Source organism: Phalaenopsis equestris, unplaced genomic scaffold (genome assembly GCF_001263595.1).
Source record: "Phalaenopsis equestris unplaced genomic scaffold, ASM126359v1 Scaffold000090, whole genome shotgun sequence".
Lineage (NCBI taxonomy): Eukaryota > Viridiplantae > Streptophyta > Magnoliopsida > Asparagales > Orchidaceae > Phalaenopsis > Phalaenopsis equestris.
In genome coordinates this window covers 1,646,387-1,668,543 of record NW_018164532.1, presented here as the reverse complement: position 1 = coordinate 1,668,543, position 22,157 = coordinate 1,646,387, and the positions used below count along the sequence as shown (strand labels likewise).

At 34.4% G+C, this 22,157-nt stretch overlaps 2 protein-coding genes across 9 annotated transcripts in view; both read left to right on the top strand.

Moving 5' to 3' along the window:
* The first annotated feature begins 49 nt into the window (after positions 1-49).
* Positions 50-12,878, top strand: LOC110020018 (DDT domain-containing protein DDB_G0282237). 6 transcript variants are annotated; one of them, XM_020717964.1, is made up of 12 exons: positions 50-139; positions 865-1,053; positions 1,220-1,392; positions 4,181-4,593; positions 4,668-4,728; positions 4,866-5,206; positions 5,344-5,783; positions 5,886-5,952; positions 6,059-6,223; positions 6,302-6,390; positions 11,863-12,055; positions 12,498-12,878. In XM_020717964.1, the coding sequence occupies exons 2-12, from the start codon at positions 941-943 to the stop codon at positions 12,540-12,542; spliced, it is 2,100 nt and encodes a 699-aa protein (XP_020573623.1). In that variant the 5' UTR covers positions 50-139; positions 865-940; the 3' UTR covers positions 12,543-12,878. The 6 variants fall into 6 exon arrangements, with proteins under 6 accessions (XP_020573623.1, XP_020573625.1, XP_020573624.1 ...); XM_020717965.1 differs by having other exon boundaries at positions 59-361; positions 6,062-6,223; XM_020717963.1 differs by having other exon boundaries at positions 62-248.
* A 5,492-nt stretch (positions 12,879-18,370) lies between these two features.
* Positions 18,371-22,157, top strand: part of LOC110020022 (serine/arginine-rich splicing factor SR45) — a 20,790-nt gene continuing 17,003 nt past the window's right edge. Inside the window, exon 1 of one of the 3 annotated variants that reach the window (XM_020717974.1) lies at positions 18,371-18,727. In XM_020717974.1, coding sequence (XP_020573633.1) covers positions 18,525-18,727 — 203 coding nt within the window. In that variant the 5' untranslated portion in view covers positions 18,371-18,524. The remainder of the gene's footprint in view (positions 18,728-22,157) is intronic. The other 2 variants (XM_020717972.1, XM_020717973.1) reach the window with 2 other exon arrangements.

The following is a 22,157-nucleotide window of genomic DNA, read 5'->3' as shown; positions in this document are numbered from 1 at the left end:
AAAAAAAAAAAAAAAAAAAAAAAGGAGGTTTTGAAAGGCGAGAGGACAGCCCTCAGAGTAGCATATAAATGACGGCAGGAGCCTGAGACCGCTGGCTTCTCCTAAGAGAGAAGTCGAGGTTGGGGAAGAGCGACCCGAGGTATTCATTTGCCGCCCTCTTCAACTTCTCCGCTCTCTTACTTAGCTCTTCTTTCGCCAAGTAATGGATTTTGGGTTCGAATCGCTTCTTTCCGATGGATTAACTTCTGGTAATGCTTCTCTTCGATCCTTTTTCTACGAAGAACGATGAAGGTTCACGTGATATCTAGGTCATGAGCTTCTGCCTCCGTCAGAACCGTTTTTTTCGCGGTATTTCTTCCAGGTTATTAGCATTTTTTGTAGGATTCGATTGATTTTGTCTCTTGCGTGTTCATTGAATGTCAGTATTGGCCTTTGTTGTTGGAGCCCAATATGCGCAGATTATTGCCCTTGTTATTGGATTGTTTATTCTGTTATGTGCACACGTTTCTGTCTTGTTTCTGGGGATTGCATGATGAATCGTTGAGAGTTTGAGCTTATATGGAAAATCAAAATGCGGCGAGCGTATTTGTTGGAGCTTTGTCATCTAGGTCTTCATTTTTCGTAAAGCTTCAGTATTCCAACACTTGTTGTGGAAATTTTATTGGGCGTGTTTTAACATTCACCTAAATGTAGTTGGAAGTTTGCGTTTGCCATGTAGAGCAGTTTTAAGCTGTTCGCTAGCGTTTATTCTGTCCTATTATACTTTAGTTGTTGTTTCTTTTGGTGCTCTGGATTCTAAATCTCATCTGGCACGTCATGCTGTAATGATTATTTGAAAAGCTTACATGAAGGTTTGGATTTCAGGTCAAGGCATTGGGTTATCCTAAGTTGAACCTGTCGTTTGGGGTTGCATTGTGAGAGCATTTGTTTGCCAGCTCTCATGCCTCTTTATAAGAGAAAACCTTATCTTCTAGCTGATCCACCCAAGGATCTGGATCCTAATGAACTTGTTTACCAAATTAGATTCACAAAAGAGATTTTTAGGGATTATCAGTATCCTTTTTTATTCAATAAGTCTTATTTTAGTTGTTTTTCCGACATTATTATATGATGTAAAGCCTCTATACTGTATAGCCATGTCTTTTGTAATTTGATTTTTTATTTTATGCAAAAAGCTGCTGATGTTATCTGGTTGTTTTATTTCCTTAATGGAAACCAGAGAATACTTAAACAGATTAAATCTTTATCGCCGAAGATTATGGACTTGCAAGGTTACAGGAAAAATTAATTTGACATATGAAGAGGCTTTGGTCTCTGAACATAATGCCACAGAGAGAGTGCAGCAATTCCCTGGTGAATTGGTGCCGCATGTTTTGAATATGATCCAATACAGTAAGAATTTTTGCCAAATGTTTGCTCAGTTCTAGCTTTATTAGCACCTCTGATTTTCTCCAGTTATTTTAAGATTATTTTTTTTGTTATATTTTTGTTACATTTATGGATGTTTTGGATAAATCCACTTACATCTTGTAGTTTATCCATGAAATCATAAATTAATGTAACTATATCAGCATTTATCCCTAAATAGCTATTTTATGATGTCAACGATTACCCAACATTAATCATCTTCCTGTGATGCTAGGAGTATGAAACTAATATTTCTTTCTTCAATTTTGCTTAACTAGTAACCTGAAAATCTCAGAACAGTGGGTATGATTTTGCAAGAACAAATTTAGTTGTGAAATATGTTTCATAGCCATAGCAGGTGCAGAAATGGGGATGAATATCATGATATTAATTTTCATTTTAATTTAACCCAAGGGAATTATGATGTTTTGTGATTAATATATGAATACATTAAATGTTCAGTTATTACATGTCATCTTACGTAATTTTTCGAAGGTAACCCAAAACTTATATGTACATAACACGTATAAATTAAACTTTTTTTATGAATCACATTTGGAGTATTCGAATGTTGTCTCTAGATGGTATTACATTGGATTTAAATATGAGTGTTATCCTTGAAACCCTAATTCTATAAATAGAGACTTATGATTTGTAATTTATTGATTGATGATGAAAAAAGGCTGGTTCTCTATGATGTGAATCTAGTGCTCCTATGATTAAAGTTGTTTGCATGTTGATTCTATCTATGTTTGGAAATATATTTTAATTATATGTGTAGGTTATTTTTCTTTCCTCAATAAATTATAATATCAAAATGAGATGCAGTCAATCTTTCATCTCTTTATGGTTTTGTTCAACAAATCTTATTTATCCCACTTTTCTCACTTTGAAGTCTTATTTTCATGAATATCTGCTTCAGCATTCTTGTCTTTTGCAATCATCTCCTTCTTGACCGCTTGCTTGATCTCTTATTTTTTCTTTAGTTTCTCTTACATGCAGTCTTTCTAGTTCATTTCGTTATCGCACCCCGCCCTGCCGTGCATTACCCTTCCAACCCACATCACTCTCTTCCTGTTACATTGGTTTCCATTCTCTACCATTAAATATCTACCCCCGCATCTTTGGAAGATATGTTGTATACATGTCTTTTAGGGATCTTAAGTGTCTGTTTGGGGCAGCTGCAACTTATCCAACTTCTGCTGATAAGCAGTTTATCTTAATAATCTGCTCATGAGCAGCTGATCCGGATAAGCTGTATGGTTGTTTGGTTTGTGCGTTTGGAAAATAACTGATTTTGAAAAATTGACCAATCTGCCCCTGTACTGAATAAGCTGTTTGGTACAAATGTTTTATGCTACAATCTAAAATGGAGAATTAGTACATATGCTTTAGCTTATAGCATTGAGATAATTCTAAACTAAAAGCAAAATGACATCCAAAATGCTACAATCAGTAGTCTTATCTTAGGCTAAAGATCTCAATGAATTTGCTCTTAAATGTTTAACTGTCTAACCTACTCACCATGAAGCATCTATAAAATAAGAAGCTAATAAGGTAAGCCAACATTTCTATCAATTAACTAGCAGTCTTGGAAACAACACCCCAACAAATAGCTACCATCATCAATGTAGCCAAAAAAAAAAAACACCTCAGCTTTGGTTAGATGATAAACCTCCCGTAGTAGATAAAGGATTCATTCGATGGAAGCTCTCATCCACGGAAACGTGTTTCTAATGGCAAAGAAACGCAGCAAGCAAACCAATCGCACAAATAAAAAGGATGCAGCTAACAGGGGTAGCCTTGCCAAAAAACACGCCTAGTCAATAGCATTTATACATCAAAACCAATTTTATCCCTTCATAAAAAAAAAAGGGGGAATCGCAGAGGAACAGCTAGCGGTGAAGATATTGAGCAAGAGAAGAAAACCTAGGCCAGCAAGAACTAATCCTTGAAACCAAGAGTCAAACAGACATGAGAGCTTACTATTCTGGATTCATAGCGGAGAAGAGAATCTTGTAACCTCACAACCTCGACAAAAGCCCTAGCGAATCGCCTCGAAGAGAGGAGGGAGGAGATTGGAAAGCAGAACTGGTAGAGTTTTTTAGAGGGGAGAGGATGCCTCGCACGCTCAAAGCAAAAGAGCAGTGCCGAAGCAACGCAAAGAGAAGGAGTGCCGAAGAAGCGGCTCTGCAAGCTCGATCGCGAGGCAGAGGGCGATCGTGAGATTCCAGGGCAAGGGAGTAATTATGGACAAAACGCGACAAACGAACGCCACCCGCGGGATCAACAACGGCGTTTTTGAAAACGCCGCCGCATTTATAAGCTGCCCCAAACGGGCCCGTAGACTTTGGTAACTTTGCTAAGATTTTCTTTCATCTTTATTTCTCCAAATACTATCAGAGGGAAATTGGGTCTGTAAAATTGTTCAAAGTCTGGTGATTTTCACTCTTTATGATTCGCAGAGCTAATTTGATTAATTCTCTTATAGCTTCTACGCACGACCCTTTTACTTCTTTTATTTATATATGAAGAAGCAAAAAAACAAACTTTTTTTCTCATAACCCTATGCGCATGTTCATGACAACACTAAATAATCTTATTCCTTTGTTTTGAACGGATGTCATAATTTATGTACATAATTTCATTTCTTCTCATTCCTTCTTTTTCCATTGTTAGTATCTTTAATTTGGAATACGATTACTGACATGTGCAAGAAATGGCTAAAAAATTTTTAAAAGGATGTGTTCGTTTGACAGATCTTTGTTTGCAGGCTCTCTAAATTTGACAGATCTTATCAATGAAATACATAAAAATTTACAGAAAAATCTCTATGAAGGCATTGAGTTACATGCGAAGAAAGGGGAGTCCGTTTGTGCTTGCAAAATCATAGAAATTATAAAGGATGGTGAAGTCACTCGATGCAAAGTTGGTTGGCTGGATAAAGAAAGACAAGTAACTGATGTTTCAGTAGTTAGTGAAGAAGATCTGATACGCAAGAAGCCGCCATTAAGTAGAAGTATCCTAAAAGCTTTTATCAGAGAGTCTACCTGTCAGATTTCTCCATGGTTGGTTCATGAAAAGTTTGCCAAGAAGCATGGGATCTCAACTGATAAACTTACTTGTCAAAATGGTGTTTTAGACATCAGCAAAGATAGGAAGAGAGGTGGAACAAAAAATAAGTTGGTAATTTCCTGTCTTGTTTCTATCATCTGCTTGATAATGTGCAGTATACCATCTTATCTTTACAGCATTTCCAGGATAATCAAAATTTGAAACCCAATCAGAAGAAGAGAAAAACTGAAAATGGGCACGTGTCAGGTATGTATGTGATCCTTAGACATTATAATAGCTTTCATTGTTAAATGCAAGTATTCCTGAGCTTTTTATGCTTTATTTAATGCATTACATTTTAGATTACGAATTATTTAACTGCACTTTTGGTTATGAATTCACAGACAATCGAGTTGAAGAGCCAATCATTTATCCAATTGATGATCTATTAGTGAAGCCATCTGCAGATGATCCAAACTTTACAGATCGACCCTTGCCATCTACTGATTTTAATGTGCCCATGGATTGTGTTGGCGATCTTCTTATGTTTTGGAATTTCTTTACATCTTTTGGCAGGTTTTTGCACTTATGGCCTTTCTCTCTCGAGGATTTTGAAAATGCTATCTGTCACAAGCATAGTGAAGTTATGCTTATTCTGGAATCTCATTCAGCAATTCTTAAGCTTCTCATTAAGGATGGTGGTGACTATTACGTGGCTATTCAAAACAAGAGAAAAAAATTAAAGGTGAACTTAATTGTCTAATTTTTACCAGAATATTCCAACGTGGAATTCAATATATGAATTAATTTTAATTTTCTTTGCTTGCACAGTCTAATTCATCTGCTGCTTAAACCAAAGCTCCAATGCTTTATTCTTTTCAGGTTAAACTGACCAACTGGGCTAATTATTTATGCCACTTTCTCGAGATGAGGAACAAACCAGAATTGTCAGATCACATTCCTATTATAAAACGAGGACATTATGGTCTTCTGGAGGTTCATGTCAAACTGGGTATTCTAAGGGAACTAGTTGCAGAGGCACTTGTGACAAATGCTATTAGAGATTGGCTAAATGAGTGTATCGAACAGAAAAAGGTTCTTTTAGCCAGAAAAAGAGAGGAAGTCAAAACAAAGAAAGATCAACATCATCGCAAAGAAGGTGAAAATCACACCGAAGAAATGAATTTGAAACACATGTTGGTAAATGGTAAGGGGAATTATGTAAATTTATCTATGGGAAGTGCGCCTAAATATAGTAATGGCTATTTAAAAGCTAATGGAAGGATTCAATCAGCTGACAGGAAATTGATTATGGAAAATGGGTAAGCATTTGCTCCCCTCAAATGGAATATTTAGCATCTTGTTATTGTATTCTGTTTTTTCTCGTGCTGAGGCTCATCGTGCCGCCTTCTGTAATGTTGCAGTGAATCGCCTCTAAGAATAGAGAACAAAGATGGAGAGAATCAGGATAAAATATCAATTAATGAGCAGGTTTTTTAAAAATATTAGATATTTATCTTTTTCTTCTTCCCAGCGAAAGACTTTTCCCTTTCTCTTCTTCCTTGTATTTCTAGCTAATATCCATATGCTTCTGCAGCAGAGAGAGCATTTTGAAAGGGAGGTAGAGAAGCTTTCAATTCGCACAAATTGCATTGGCAAAGATAGAAACTATAGTATGTATTGGTTCTTCCGGCGCGAAGGAAGACTTTTTGTGGAAAGCTCGGATTCTAATAAGTGGGGTTACTATTCTACCAAGGAAGAGGTTTGTATTTTGCTTAAACATGAAATTATTCTTATAGATTTCCTAGCTCTGAATAAAAATTTGCTGCAATATATTCAGCTTGATGCGCTTATAGGTTCATTAAATGAAAAGGGTGAAAGGGAGAGAGACCTTAAAAGACAACTGGAGAAGTACTATGTTAAGATTAGGTATGCTGTTATGTATTTGAATATTCTTACGCGTTTGCTTATCCCACTATTACATCATACTATTTAGCGTTCAAAATCAAACTACTTTTTGTAGCAAATGATGCTTTTTTATGGTGATCATGTAATATATTGTAGAATATCATCAATCCATATTATGAACGAACAATTTGTTTTATTTTGTTGTCTTAAATTTGTTCCATTATTAAATATGATTCTGACATGATACATGAAATAGATATATGATGTGATCCCTAAAGCCTTGCAACATATAGGTCACCTTAGCTTAATGAGATTGCTTCTTCCTGTATAAGAAAATTATCAGTAGTTGCTTACATGTACGTATGCAATTATGTGATCTTTCAACTTTTTAAGGCCCCATAAGAATATTATGGAATGACTAGATTCAATGGATAATAAAGTTCCACGCTATTTGCTTTCAATGACTTATAATTGCAGATATCTTTCTTGGTGTTTTAGCTCGTGAAAGACACAAGGAAATTATCAAATGGACTAGATTCGATGGCTCCTAAAATACCACACTATGATCTAATATTGATGAAAACAACATGCAAGGTCTGGGCAAGTATTATTCATTGAAAGCTAATTGTAACCAAGATTTTTTATCCTATATTTCATTTTAGGGTTATATTAGTGAGCTCTAAGCAAGCCAACATATAACTTCCTCCCAGTCAACTTAGTCAAAGTTGGTTGAATGAATGTCAGTACAAGGTTTCATTAATGCATTTGAATGGTGATGCTTTTTTATTAATTTGATGGTCAAGAGAATGTTTAACAGGGAGCCTATAGCTTTATAAGTAGTCTACAAAGTGTTGTCTCTAATTAACCTCTTCACCAACTACGAAAATAAGCTTTGCTTGTGGGGGTCTCACTATTTAAATGCCTATATTCAAGGATAATAGGAGATAGAGGTCTTAAGGTCTGTACTTATTCAATATTTTTATTAAGACTCTTCTTAATTTGTATTCTATCTCAAATTTACTTCTATCGGAACATCGTCTCGAGTATATATTGTAACTTATATTCTTTCATCACTTTTTTTCGATTGCGTTAAGCTCATCATATATGATTTTATGCAATGCAATCTTTAATGATTGTCATTGGAATTTTTAACGTTCTTGTTTATTCCCATGGCAATCTCAAAAGATTTAGATTTAGGTGCATTTGCATACATTCCACCGAAATTTTATGTATTTACATATCTAACACATAAACTTTACTTTTTACACTTATACCATGTGGGTTGTGAAAATTATGACCTCTCCCCAGGGCACTCTTTATATCTATTTTATTATTTGTTTGTTGAGAGAGCTTTGGAGGGTCGAATTTTCAGAAGACAGATTAGATTGTAGATAAAACACTCTACCCAAAGATTTTGACCTCATTTAATGAGGACTTATTAATCTAGGATTCGAGGTTTTTCATAGGCGCAAACCTCATTGGTTAATTACCCCTCCTGATAACGGGAGAATACTTTCAATCAAATCTAGTCATTGATAATTAATATTAAACATATAATAGCGTGGACTGAAGATTTTAATTTGTAGAATTCGTCACTTGAAGCTTAAAGTGGATGGTGGGAGAATGAAGACGAAACCCGAGCAAGATTCAATGGTTTCATCATCTCGGGTCATCGTGGTCCCTAATCCACTTAGTTAAAGGAGATAGTCGACCCAACTTGACAGAAGAATTCTTGTCAACACTCATGGGTTGCTTCGTCCAATAGATCTTTGTAGGTTTGAGGCGGTTGTTTGTCTAAGAGGATAAATTTAAGTCGACCGTAGCTAACAGAAAATTGTGTCCATCAATTGAAAACTTACGATTCACAACTCAAATGGTAAAAAGCTGTCGGAGAACATATGGGCTGCAGTCATAGTCGTAATATACACTTAGCGGTAACCACCTTGTCAGAGGGCTCAAGTCGTAACCGCTATTTTGTGGAGTTTTTAAGCCAACCACGCGGTTGTGAATGTAGCGGTGCATTTGATATGACATTCACTCTTTATGAGCTGAAGTCAATCAGAGGTTTGTCATTCTCGACAAATTTTAAAATTCTAAGAGCCTAAATTTAAAAGCCCAAATTTTAGAGTAATTTTATACCTAAAGGGCTTAAATATTTAGAAGTCCTGGTCTGCTTATATTTTAAGCCCTAAGAGCCTAAAATTTTGAATAACTCGAGTTTACAAGTCATTTTAAAATTTGAGTAAATGATGTTTTATTTTATTTTAAAAGTCAAAAATCCCAAATGTTTTAAAGTGATTACAAGTCTAAATTCACCGAAAATTTCGGCAGACTCCCGCCCCCATTTGGGGGCATTGGAGGATGTCAACCTTCGCAACTATCTTATGAGACGAGCTGGTTAGTGTCGTGAGACACTGAGGTCAGTGAACAAAAAATATAAACTTAACTTACGATCTTAAAAGACGCAAGGGACCTTCAATGTATCTGCTCAGATAGGATTAGCTTGCAAATTAACATTTCACGAGCGGTACTTTGTTTTCCTTGAATGGTACTCGATTCTCCATGAATAGGCACTCACTTTCTGACTAGCGGGTGTTTTAACCACTTTCTAACTAGTGGGTCTTTTAAAATCCCAATTTTAAAATGGTTTTGCAAATAAGTATGTTTCTTTCCTAAACGGTACTTAATTCCCCCATTAACGGGGACCCATTTTTTCTCAAGTGGATAATTTTAAAAGTTTCTCTGCATTTGCCTTAAAATATACCTTTCGAGCCTCCAGACAACACAACTAAATTACATTACAACATTATAGCACATATTTAAATGAAATAAAATAACATCAACACTAAAAATGCTATCAACGTTTGGGTAGGACAGAAATGGATTGGCTGGGCTCGGTTTAGCAATGATCTTTAGGTAGGAGGGATCGGGCTCTAATAGGAAAAGTTTCAAGTTAACATACAGAGATAGGAGTAGAATGTTCTCTAGAGCAGTGAGGGAATTCGATCAATTAGAGAGGATCTGTGGGCAAGAAGATCGTAGAGAAGGTTGCGACAAAGGAAGCATTCGAGCGGCTAGGAGAAACCTAGTGAGGTGATCACAAGCATGACGTGGGGAAACGTGGGCTAGGGCAGAGCAGTGTGTGACATAGAGTTGTGTCGCGCGAAGGAAAGGTCTGCAACATGCTAGGGCATCGAGCTTTGGTTTTTGTGATCAAATGGGAAGAAGAGGTGTGAAAGGTTTGGGCAGGGGAGATCGTGCGGTGAGGCCTTTGATAGAGTTGTGGCAGGTAAGAGGCCTCGGTGGAGGACGATCATGTAAGCAGTTGTGTGATAGAGAGGGTTTTGTAGCTTTGGCGCAAGGAAGTCGCGACACAGTGGAGATCGATTCTTGGGTTGAGGAATTGCGACTTTGATGTGGGGAAACCGGCGGGAAGTTGGAGAACATGAAGGTGAGGGCCTCAGAGAATTCATTAGAGTAGGAAAAACAGTAGAAACATAAGGAGGTCTATGACTCTATAGCGATCGAGAGAAAGGGCGGTGCAGACATGCATGACGAAAGAAGAAAAATGGTTTAAACAGAAGAAAAAAATTTGAGGATTACGCACTACGACAGAGATTGGAGAGGAAGTGCAGTGAAACAGACGAACAAGGAATAAAATGCATCGGGGAAATAGGCAAGGGATATGCCATTACTTCGCGTCTTTTGAAGACGATTGTAGATTTTGAACAGTAAGTGACAAGGCGGAGAGTCGCGAGAGGGAAGTGCGGTGTGCGGCTTGTTGTGATAGAAGCATAACGAGAGAGGAGAGGCCAAACAGGAACTGCAGGGAAAGTTGTGCGAATAAGAGTTTTGTTCGTGCTTTTTAATTGACGAAGCAGGAATAGTTATCTATTGAGCGGGGAACTTATGCGGGAGATATAAGTAAGTGATTACTTAATTAATTAGTTAATTAAGTCTCCTTTTTTTTATATCTTAAGGTCACATACCATCCATCCCATTTTTAAGAATAAAGGGGATGCACAATAGTGTTGAAATTATAGAGGAATTAAGTTGATCTGTCATGCTTTAAAATTTTGGGAGAGGGCAAGTGAACATAGGTTGAAACGTATTACATAGATTTCTCATAATTAATTTGGATTTATGTCGGGCAGGTCTACTACGGAAGTTATACATTTATTGAAAGGTTTGATGGAGAAGTTTGGAGAAGTTCAAAGATAATAAGTTCAAAGATAATAAAGAGGATCTACATATGTTTTTTATTGATTTAGAAACAGCTTACCATAAGGTTTCATGAGATGTCATTTGGAGAGTTCTTGAGAAGAAAGTTGTTGGTATAACTTATATTCAAGTCCTTAAAGATATGTATACAAGAGTTGTTCACTTACAATAGGATGTACCTTGGTGTATGCTTTTTCCTGATGATATCCTTCTCGTGGATTAGACGAGAGAAAAAGCTAAGAACAAATTTGAATTATGGAGATCTATCTTGGAGTCTAAAGGCCTTCGTTTAAGTGATAACTAAAGTTGAATATATGGAATGTAATTTTAGTAGTTGTATCTCTAGTGACAAAAATGTAACTATGGGTGAACAAATTATTAACAGTTGTGAACGTTTTAGATATCTCGGCTCTATTATTCAAAGTGATGGTGTTATTGATGGGGATGTTATTAATAGAATTCTAGTTGGTTGGTTGAAGTGGAGGAATGCTTCGGGCCTATTGTGTTGTGTGATAGTAAAGTGTCGCTTAAACTGAAAGGAAATTTTTATAAGATTGTTGTGAGATCTGCAATGTTGTATAGTGCTGAATGTTGGTCTTTAAAAGAGAAGCATTAAAAGAGGAAGCATAAAACTAAGTTAAATGTTGCCGAGATGAGAATGATTTGGTGGATGAGAGGCTTTACACTTGTAGACAAAATGCAAAATGAATATATCCGTGATAGGGTTGGTGTAGTTCGAGTGACCGACAAAATTAGAGAGAGTTGTTTTACATGATTTGTCTTAAATGGTTTGGTCGCATTAAATGTCCACCATCTGATGATCTGATTAGAAGAGTAGATGTTTTAGATTCGACTTATATTAAGAAAGGTAGAGGTAGACCTAGGAAGACTTAGGCATATTGTATGAAAAATGATCTTAATTAATTAGAATTAAATGAAAATATGATACTAAATAGGATGCAATGGAGAAAAAATGATTCATGTAGTCGACCCTAGTGGGTGGGATAAAGGTTTTTCTGTTGTTGTTGTTGGTCAACATACCATTCAAATCTTTTCATCAGATCACATAAAAAATACCACCATTTTAAATTATAAGAACTGAGGTACACCTTTTACTTGCCAAACTTGAAGCTTAGGTGTTAGATATGTAAGTACAAGTAAGTAAACCTTAGATTTAATACTTGTAATTTCTATACTGTAAAACTGATTCATCGTCATCACATCGAATATGATCCAGACATGACCTTTTTTTTTTTTTTTGGCTCTTTACAGCACCGCATTACAGAAGAGATCGAAGGACATAGCTCAGAAGATCCTTATCGATGAAAGTGAGCTGCGACGGTCAACACGTGTTAAATCCCTGCCAAGATGCAGTCCAGCCATGACATTCCATAAATATATCAACAGGTGGAAGGAGAAACCAAAAGCATCAAAACGCCATAAGAAGGATCATGTTGTGAATTTGGTATTTCAGGAGACCATCTCTCCTTAAAATAGAGCATATCTTTTCCCCAATCAAAGTAACTTTTAAGAAGCATTTTTTTGGCTAATGAAATTAGCAGGAAAATTGATACGTGATACGACAAAAAAAAAAAAAAACTAAATTTATCAGCGTAGGAAGACTTATTTTATTGACTTGGGGGCATGTTCCCATCTCAGTTTTGATTCCTGTTTATTGCTGATCTTTTTTTTATTTTATTTTTTCTTGTATTTTGTTTTTCCAACCTTTCTAACCTGCCCTACTCCGTATAAATGCCACATCCTGCTGCAGAAATATTATGTTCTTTTGGTTATATTCATATGTTTGAATGATCTGTCATTTGTTTAATTATTTATGACATGAAATGCATCATCTGGATGAATGATCAAATGTATTGAAATTCTAAATTGTCTACTATATTATGCAGGATTTCATTAGAAAAAGTCATGTATTGGTTTCAAACCATTTATAATTCTGTAGCATTTAAAGACATGTATCAATGTTTGTATGGATATGCATTGCACCTGAAACCTGCAGCAAAAGATAAATTTCTTTCAGATTGGGAATGAAAAGCTTTATCACAACCATCATAGATTTTCTCCGAGACCCATACGAAGCATCCTTGGCTCTAGTTGGCAACAATTCATGCCTCGGAATCGGAGCCTGATTAATCAAGTTTAGCCTGTTGAAAATTGAAACTAATGAAGTTATTTATGAGTAAAATTTTACCTTTTCAATTTGGTTTGCAAATAGTGTGAATGTAGAAGTGACTGTCTCGAAATATGGGTGTAACAAGCTGAGTTTAAGCGAGTTGATCATGTGTTTGTGTTTGACTATTTATATTTTATTTTTGTTTGAAATTTTCTTGTGTTCTAAATTGATCTTGAATGGTATTTCATGTTTGGCTCAAAGAATTGTTTGTGTTCATTTTTATCTTGTGTTCGGCTCGAATTGACTCTTTTAATTAATTAGAAAAAGGGATATAGGATGTTTGATTTGAACATGTTTCATTTTCATTAAATAAAAAGCATAAAATAATGCGACCACACAAGCTTGAGATGATTTAAACTTGGTTAACGGTATATGTAATTTTTTTTTTTTTTTGAGCTAAGAAGAGTTGAACTTGATTGAATTATCAAACAAAGGGTTATTTTTATTTGGTTTGTTCATAATTCAAGCTTTAAAAATATGTTTTTGTTTGATTTTCTTAACTAATTATTCAAACAGAAACAGTTCTCAAACAATGAGCTTTTCTGACGATCATGTATAAATCGGTACTTCTACAACCAGAGTCATTTGAACCTGGAAGAGAACTAAACTTGCAGGCTCTATTTCTCGTATACTTAACGAGCCCAGAGCTTACATTCTCCATCAGGATTACGTTGTTACATCTATGCCTAGTCTAAAGACAAGCTTTTTTTTTGTATTTCTATGAGCAACTTAGTTTTTTTATTATTGTTGTTTTTTGTTATAAATTGACTTATCATGTTTAGGGTTAGGTTTTATGCATGAGATTGGATTGTCTTAGGTTTAAATTTTAGGAGAGATTTCTTAACTATCAAATTGTACGAATTGGGAGAGCGAATCATGGTTGTTTATCTTATGTATTCTTATTGAGTTGTTTTAATTATTAAAATAACAAATCTGTCATGCCCAAATTTTTATGAAGAATCGTGTCGATTTTTGCTTGCATACATATAATATAGAATATATAATATTTTATATACGAGTGTAATTCAATTCTCGACTTTTAAACATATTTTAATTTATATTCTCTATGAATATGTTAACAATACAGAAGCAAAACGTGTTATCATAAATTAAACATTAAGAATTTAAATATATTATATGAATATAACACACCAAATTATTTCACACGCACGCTATAGAATTGTATGATGCTTCACTATAAATGTTTTACACTGCCAGCATGTTACTTAAATTTATAATATTGAAGATAAAATCCCCTTTTTTTCCGCGTTACCATCCAATAAGAAAAGAAAAGAACCTAAGAACTTAGATCTATTGTTATCTCATGCTTCTATATTAAAGAGAGAATATGTCAAAATCAATTGCTTTTCAGCCTCAAGATGCAAATAGACCTGAGAAAGTGGGTTGCATATTTTGTCTTAATTAAAATAAATGGAGACTCGCATATATGCATATGAGACTTATCTATGCATGAAAATATATATTTCACTTTTTTTCAAATTTAAATGATGATTGTGTAGGTCTCATATGAAATTTTGGATGGCATAAACATAAGAAAAATAAAGTTCACCTATTAGATATCTAAATACTAAATATAAATAATAAAATGTCTAACTTTTTCAAAGTAGTGGCCAAAAAAATATATCGGGGTGGTGAGAGGGGGGTGGTGGGTTTGGAGAATTTGCGTGTTTCGGAGCCTGTTTTTTACTTGATTTTTGTAAAATCATTCCCAAAACCTGAGTTTCAAAAACAGTGGAGCGGGCATGGTTTCGTGCAACGATTCATAGCCTAGGTGGTAAAAGATGCTGTCCTCCTCCTTCTATCCACAAAAGATATATTTTATCCATGATATTTACCTTTGTGGCTTTGGCTTTTTCATCGTAATCACTACGTGCTTCTGGGTTTATGACATAGCTATGAGTATTTTTTGCTTTGGCTTCTCTCTCATCTCCCCCGTCTTCGTTGTGAATCACATGTGTATCTCGATGTCATTCTTTGATTTAGGGTTGCATTTTTTTTTCTTAGTGCAAGGTTTCTATTTTCTGTTATCTATTGCTGAATTTCTAAATTATGATTTTTTATGTGTTGACGAGTTTGATTGGTGTGCATTCCGCTTTATTTAGGCTTTTCACTCAATGTTGACTTCGTATTTGAGGATGATTACTTTGTTTTTAATTTTATTTTTTAGGTTCCACATTCCATTCGGCAATGGTTGAGATTGTTCTTGTTTGGGTTTGATTATATGTTGTTAATGTTGCTCTGGTTGCATTTTTTTACTCTTGTTGAAGCTGCTCTAATTGGGGTCTGATTGATTGTGGTTGGTGTTGATCTAGTTTGAATTTGATTGTTTGTGATTGGGGTTGCTCTAGTTGGGGTTTGGTTGACCCTGGTTGGGTTTGGTTGGTTATGGTTAGTTTTAGTTGTTGGTTGTGGGCTTTGTTGGTTATGACTGGGGTTGTTCTAGTTGGGGTTTTGTTATATGTGCTTGAGGTTACTCTGATTGTGGCTTGGCTGGTTGGGGTTGCTTTGATTGGGGTTTTTGTTGGTTATGGTTAGATTTGTTTTGACTTAGAGATTGGTTGGCTTTGGTTGGATTTTCTCCGGTTAAGGGATATTGTTGATTGTGGACCGTGTTAGATGTGGTTGGGGTTCTCTGGTTGTTGTTTGCCTAGTTGTGCTCGGGGTTGCTTGTTTTGGCTGATTGTGGCTAAGATTGCTCTAGTTTGAGTTTTCCTGGCTATGTTTGGGTTTGCTCTCGCTTAGATATTGATTAGCTTTAATCGAGTTTGCTCTAGTCTTAAGATTTTTCTTGTCTTGAGTGTTGGGTGTGGTTGGGGTTGCTTTGGTTTTAATTATGTTGGTTGTGGTTGAGGTTGCTCTGGTTGTAGTTTTATTTATTTTGGTTGGGGTTGGGGTTGGGGTTATTTTGGTTGTGGCCAGGGTTGCCCTATTTTAGGAATTGATTGGATTTGTTTGTGTTTGCTTTGGTTTAGAGATTTTGTTGGTTGTGGTTAAAGTTCTCTAGTTGTTATTGACTGGTTGTGCTTGGGATTGCTCTGGTTGTGGTTTGCTTATCTATGTTTGAGGTTGCTCCAGTTTATGATTTTTGTTGGTTGTGATATTTTGCATACATATAAATCAAATCTTATGCATCTAATATGTAATGTGAGTTTTGATGACGTTGGTATTTGCAATATTATATAGAGCAATGATGAAAAAAAAGAACAAACAACTTAACTAATCATTAACTATGATTTATATAATTGTTTTCACTTGTTTGCAATCATAGTTAATCGCATATATTGCATGGCATTAAAACCCATATAACACAGTTAACCTCATATGCTACTTAGTCTTAAATGATGCATGACACCGTTAGTCATATACATTACTTGTTCTTTAAACCATCAATTTATATATTTTTTCACAAAATTAGTGAATTTGTGCCGCTTTCATACGATTCCAACACTCAGCAGGCACAATTAACATATCTTTTGATATTGGGGTTAATTCTTTGGTTAGATTTTCAAACAAAATTGTCAAACTCATAGATTATGCTTTTGTGCATACATCAAGAAAAAATATTAACGATACAAGATATGTGTCGGTCTCCAATTTATTTATTTATCTATTTAATCCGCATGCATGGTTTACAAATAAATTGCTATAACGAATATTTTAAATATAATTGTATATAATAAACTGATGACACACTTCTCAATGAGCGTGTTAGCAACAATGACAAAATTACATCTATCAGACATTGTGGATTTAATACACATAATATCGTAACAATTTGTCACTTCAATATGTGTTTTGCATTTTTAATGACGAGATAGAAATGCAGTGCTTATGATAATCATATGCTCAATTTATTACTTGACCACATGAATATAAATTTTCAAGGCCTCCACCTGATTAGTACATTAGTGAAAACATTGTATCTTTAATTCAGAATATCTCAAACAACTGGGTTTTTTAAAACTCTTCCACGATACGAGGCACCACATTCATAATTTTGAGCACAACAAATAAGAAATTAGAGAGAGAATTAAAATATTCAACAAAAGACATCAATCGTTACAAAGTATTATTGAGAGAACATCGATGAATGGAAGAAAAAATGGGTCACACTTTGAGACCTGCCAACATGTTTTTTTTTTTTTAAATAGATAAAGATAGTTGTTGTAACGACAACTCTATATAATTTTATATGAACATTCATCAATGGACAATTTTGATTTCAAAGTTGTAGATGAAAATACAACATGCATACTTGAAGAAATATTCGAATATCTGGTAAGACAATCATTGCTAGAGAAAGACTATTGTGCTATTGACTTGAACCTATCGAACGTGAATGATATTCAAAAGATGATTCAGTTAAAAGAAGAGAAAACAAATGATTTAGTGAGCTCATAGAATACATTTAACTAATATTTTATAGTGTTTTATAGTTGATATTTAGTGAAGATTGATTGATATATATATATATATATATATTCTCTTTCTTGTTTTAATATTTTAATTTCAAGGTTATGACTCTAGCGATGAATATATTTTTGTTATATCTTTTTTCTTGATTATAATCTAATAAAATGAGATCAATGTCATCATGTTCTTCAATAGCTTTATATTGTCATCGTGATACACAATATTTTGAATATACTTTAAGTAAAGAAGACAACTATGTAAAGAAATTTTATTGTTGTCCCCTAATTAAAACACATAAAGTTTGTAAGTCTTTTTGATTAGTTGATGATATAGAGTTGTTCGCTATGACTAAGTTAGGAAAGATATTATGATCAAAAAAATGTCTAGAAGGCTTAACCATTTGGACATGAATGTGAACGTCATTATAACATCACTAGTTGTTTTTGTAAATTTTGATATTATGATATTATGTGCAAAGTGACGACTAATATTGTTGTATTGAAAAAGTTGGACTCATGAAATGTTTTCTTGACTGCAGAAGTTATTTTTGTTATCCTCATACAATTATTTTAAAAACTTTATTCACTCAACTAATTTATATCTATTCTTTTTTATCAAAAACATCTGTAACACAACACATTATCCAAACAGTTTGACTGTTATTCCAGCAATTGGTTTCTAGGAAACTGTTTCTTAATAAAAACACTTTCGCTACTGTTTCTTGAAAAGCTTCACAGTTTATTCTAAAAAAAAAAAAAAACAACATCCTCTAATGCACGCTAAATTGCTTGAAGTGCATTAAAAAAAGATAAATTTACTATTTATATAGTAAAATTTCAACTTTAGGTGGATAATAATTACACATCATGATAACCTTATGTAAATATCTTTAAAATAAAATATTTATATACAAACACTCATGCTTAAGTCAAGACATGAAAATATATATATCTCACTTTTAAAAAAAAATGATCATAATGCTATTTTTAATATGTTATTAAAGAATTGCATGATAGTGATGTAAATATAAAAGTTTTTGGTGTGAGATATGTAAATAGGTAAGAATTGTGGGCAATGCCTATGTATAATGTGTCTAGCCTCTCAAATATAAAGACATGTGATTATTGTACTTACGATCCAAATATGTTAAATTCGTCCTGAAAATTTCTTGATGCTGATAAGAATGTAAAAGTAAAACTTCTGAGTTTACAGTTTTTAGTTAACGACGGCTAGCCTCGTTCCGAACAGAACAGCGGACTGCTAGGGTTTAAGCTTAGGGTTTCGCTTCCTTCTCCGGAACTGCTTTGCAATGGCGAAGCCCGGACGGCCTCGACCTGCAACTTCTTCTGGCTCCCGTTCCCGCTCCCGATCCGTTTCATCTCATTCGCGCTCCTACTCAGGCTCGGATTCCCGCTCGAGGTCGCGCTCACGCGCTCGTTCGAAGTCCTTGAGTTCGTCCTCTTCGCCCAGTGAGAGCTCCCGGAGTCGTTCTCCTCCTCCTCAGAGAAGAAGGTGAGTCAGATTTTCTCCAAGGAGCCTAGCTGCGGTTGATTTTTTTTTCGTCTGGTGGCGATTTTGTAATCTGGAAAGTTGAAGAGAGATCAATAAATTTTCTAGGTTTGTAGAAGCTAATCATTTCCGAATTGTTGCTTTGGCATCGCCGTATTTAGGGTATGTCGAGTATCATAATCCATGTCACTGGAATGTTGCATTTGTTTGGGGAATGTTGAGTATCATGCAGTCGGTGTCTGAGCCAGTTCTTATTAAATTTTTTGTTTTAGGGGATGATTCTGATGTATTTTGCTTTCTGTGAGGAAGTACGAAGTTATATTCAGGGTTTCTTTTTTTTAGCTAGGCGGTTTGCACTGGTTATGTTGGTATTGCATTCTAATAATAATGAAGTTTAAGAAGAATCTAAACAGCAAGTAGGCTTTGATATCTTGTTTTTTTTAAATATTCTCATAATTAGTAAAAATAGCCTATTTCACTTCACAATTATCGTTTGTTGTGGAATTTCACCCATCTCTTCCATTCATGGGAGAATAAGAATTACCTAAAATGCATAAAGAAAACATGAAATAAATAATGGAAAATGCATTTAAACCTAGTATGTTTGCAATGCATACCAAAATGACTCTTGTAAATCATCCCATCTTTTCTCTATTATAAACAGCGATACACGGGGATCTTTTAGAATTAATAACATTATAGGTTTTAGATGGTTCACTACATTTATTGGTGATCATATCTAAATTACATGGATATTTTTGATGTGGGAAAAGGCAAAATTTCACAAAACATCATCAAATTCCAATAACGTGATTCAAATAAAATTCAAACCAAGTATACAAGTTTTCAAAACAAAAATGAGATCGAATACTGCCACTAAATTTTTGGATAGCATCTTTTACGTCAAGAATAGTGCATTAAAATTTGTGTTGTTACAACAACAAGAAAGCCTTAATCCCACCAAGTGGGGTCGGCTACATGAATCCTTTTTCTCCATTGCGTCCTATTTAGTGTCATATTTTCATTTAATCCTACTAAATAAGATCATTTTTATACAATATGCCTAAGTCTTCCCAAGTCTACCTCTGTCTTTCTTGACATAAGTCGAATATAAAATATCTATTCTCCTAATTGGATCATCAGCTGGTCGACGTTTAATGTGATCAAACCTTCTAACACTCTCTCTAATTTTGTCCCTCACTGGAGCACCACCAATCCTATCATGGTCGAAGTATATTCATTTCGCATTTTGTCTGTAAGTGTAAAGACACTCATCCACCTCATCATTCTCATCTTGGCAACACTTAACTTAGTATCATGCTTCTCTTTTAAAGGCCAACATTCCGCGCCATAAAGCATTGCAGGTCTCACAACCATCTTTTATATATATATATATATATATATATACACACACACACACACACACACATATTTAAATTTGTGTTATTACCTAGAACAAAATAGAATTGCTGAAGGGAATAGATCTATTTGAGTTTATCACATCCTTATATTATCTTTTTATGCTTCAAAGCATTTTTAGGGTAAAATAGTTCTTACTGAAGCATATTTCATCAACATAATGGCACATTAAGTATTAATCTTCAAAACCTTGTACCGACCAACGCTTCATTTCCAAACGTCCAAATTGTCTTCACCATTTCCATCAAAGTATTAATGTGCACTTCCTTTGTTCACATATGTTAACATCGAAGAAGCTTGACCCAAAGTCCTTTAAATGTATTTTTCTTGGGTATTCTCCATATGAAAAATGCAAAAAGTGTTACTGGACAATCAAAAGAAAGTTCAACTCCATGAATGTAACATTTTGCTGAGAATCAATTATGTTATCTCAAATCTTCAATTCAGTTGGAGAATCTTATCTCTTGATAATATTAGCTTTAGAAAAATGAGAATGCCTAGCAATTGCAAACAACCATCATCCAATCGCAATATTAGGCATTCTCCAACTTTGAGCCACATCAATTTGAAGCCCAACCATATTTCAACACTAAATGACCTCAATCCAAAATCAACACGATTCTTCAAATTTGATGACCACACAAGAAGGATCAAACTAGGAATTGATTACCTATGCAAGCAAAGAAAATATATAGCAACTATCAAGCAGATCTAGGAATCTGTGCAAACTTCATTGACTACTTTAACTTGCGCAGGTGAAATCCAAATAAAATTTGATTTTATTGAGGTTCTTAATGATCTCCATCAATTTATTTATGTTAGAAAGGGTTTGAGATCTTATACTCTCAACATTTGTTTTATAACTTTATCGCAGGATTTTCTCGCAGCTTTTGATTTTTGCTACCACTCTGGAAGATTTACATATTCGGAATAACATACAAGAAGCTCCTAATCAACATAGATTGAAGACATCTATTTTGGAATAAATTGAATTACTAGAGAAATAATAACTTTGAGTCTCTAAGATATACCTACATGGAAAAGATCACTTGGATGCAAGTGAGTTTTCACTACCTGGCACAATCCAGATGGCAAACGAGACAGGTTTTGGGTTTTTTTGTAAAATGATTTTCCTTTCTAAATGGAATTGATCATGAAGCGATGTTTGCTATGAAGAGATGTTTGCCTCTGTATCCAAAACCCAATCAATGTTTTTCTCTCTTATGGGAAATATTGGATTGCATGCCAAGAATACTTTAAGAAGACTTCTATTAGAAATATTGATGTATTTAATGATGCAGTTTTGGCTAAATGAATAACATATTGAAGTTTAACTATGGGGTATTGCAGTTATGCGTAGGGGTATTTAGCTACCTAGCAGTACAAGAAACAATTAATGGTAGTCAAAAGCATTGCAGAAACTAGATTTGGACTTTTGACCCACGAAATATGTGAAAAATATGTTGCATATGTAAGGCACTCTTTTGTATGTAAGGCACTCTTTTGTTTTTTTTTTTTTGAACCTAGAATGCAACTAAAAATTAGAAGACTACTTTTTGTAATAACAAAGTTGTCATGAGCGTTATAAAGAATATTGTTCTTGTTCACCATGACAAGAAAATATATGGAGTTTATTGCCATTTTATCAAAGGAAAAGTTAAGAAAGTATTCATTTGTTTGAAAAAAATAAGATTTGTTGTGTTTTTTCTATTAATTTTGGGGAATGTATGTTATGATGAGCAATTTGTGATTTGCAATGTCAAGCTACATTTTGGAAAACTCCCGCGTTTTTACTTGATGAAAGACGAGTCCAAGTGTGTTAATTACTTTTTGATTTGGTTTTATATATTTTCTTAGAAGCATGCATCTTGGTTTTATCAAGTCGTGCAAAATTTGTAATTGTACCAATAAGTGTGCCTGTGTCTATATATGCTTAATGTGGTTACGATAGTTTTGGCTTGTTTAGGGATGCATTCTTTTGCTGTTTTGTTTCATATATTGTTGCATTAAAGTA

Excerpts from the sequence above, each read along its gene's own strand:
- LOC110020018 (XM_020717964.1), top strand. The coding sequence starts at position 941 with ATGCCTCTTTATAAGAGAAAACCTTATCTTCTAGCTGATCCACCCAAG. Across the intron at positions 5,207-5,343 it reads ACAAGAGAAAAAAATTAAAG|GTTAAACTGACCAACTGGGC; the intron begins GTGAACTTAATT and ends TATTCTTTTCAG. Across the intron at positions 5,953-6,058 it reads AAATATCAATTAATGAGCAG|CAGAGAGAGCATTTTGAAAG; the intron begins GTTTTTTAAAAA and ends ATGCTTCTGCAG.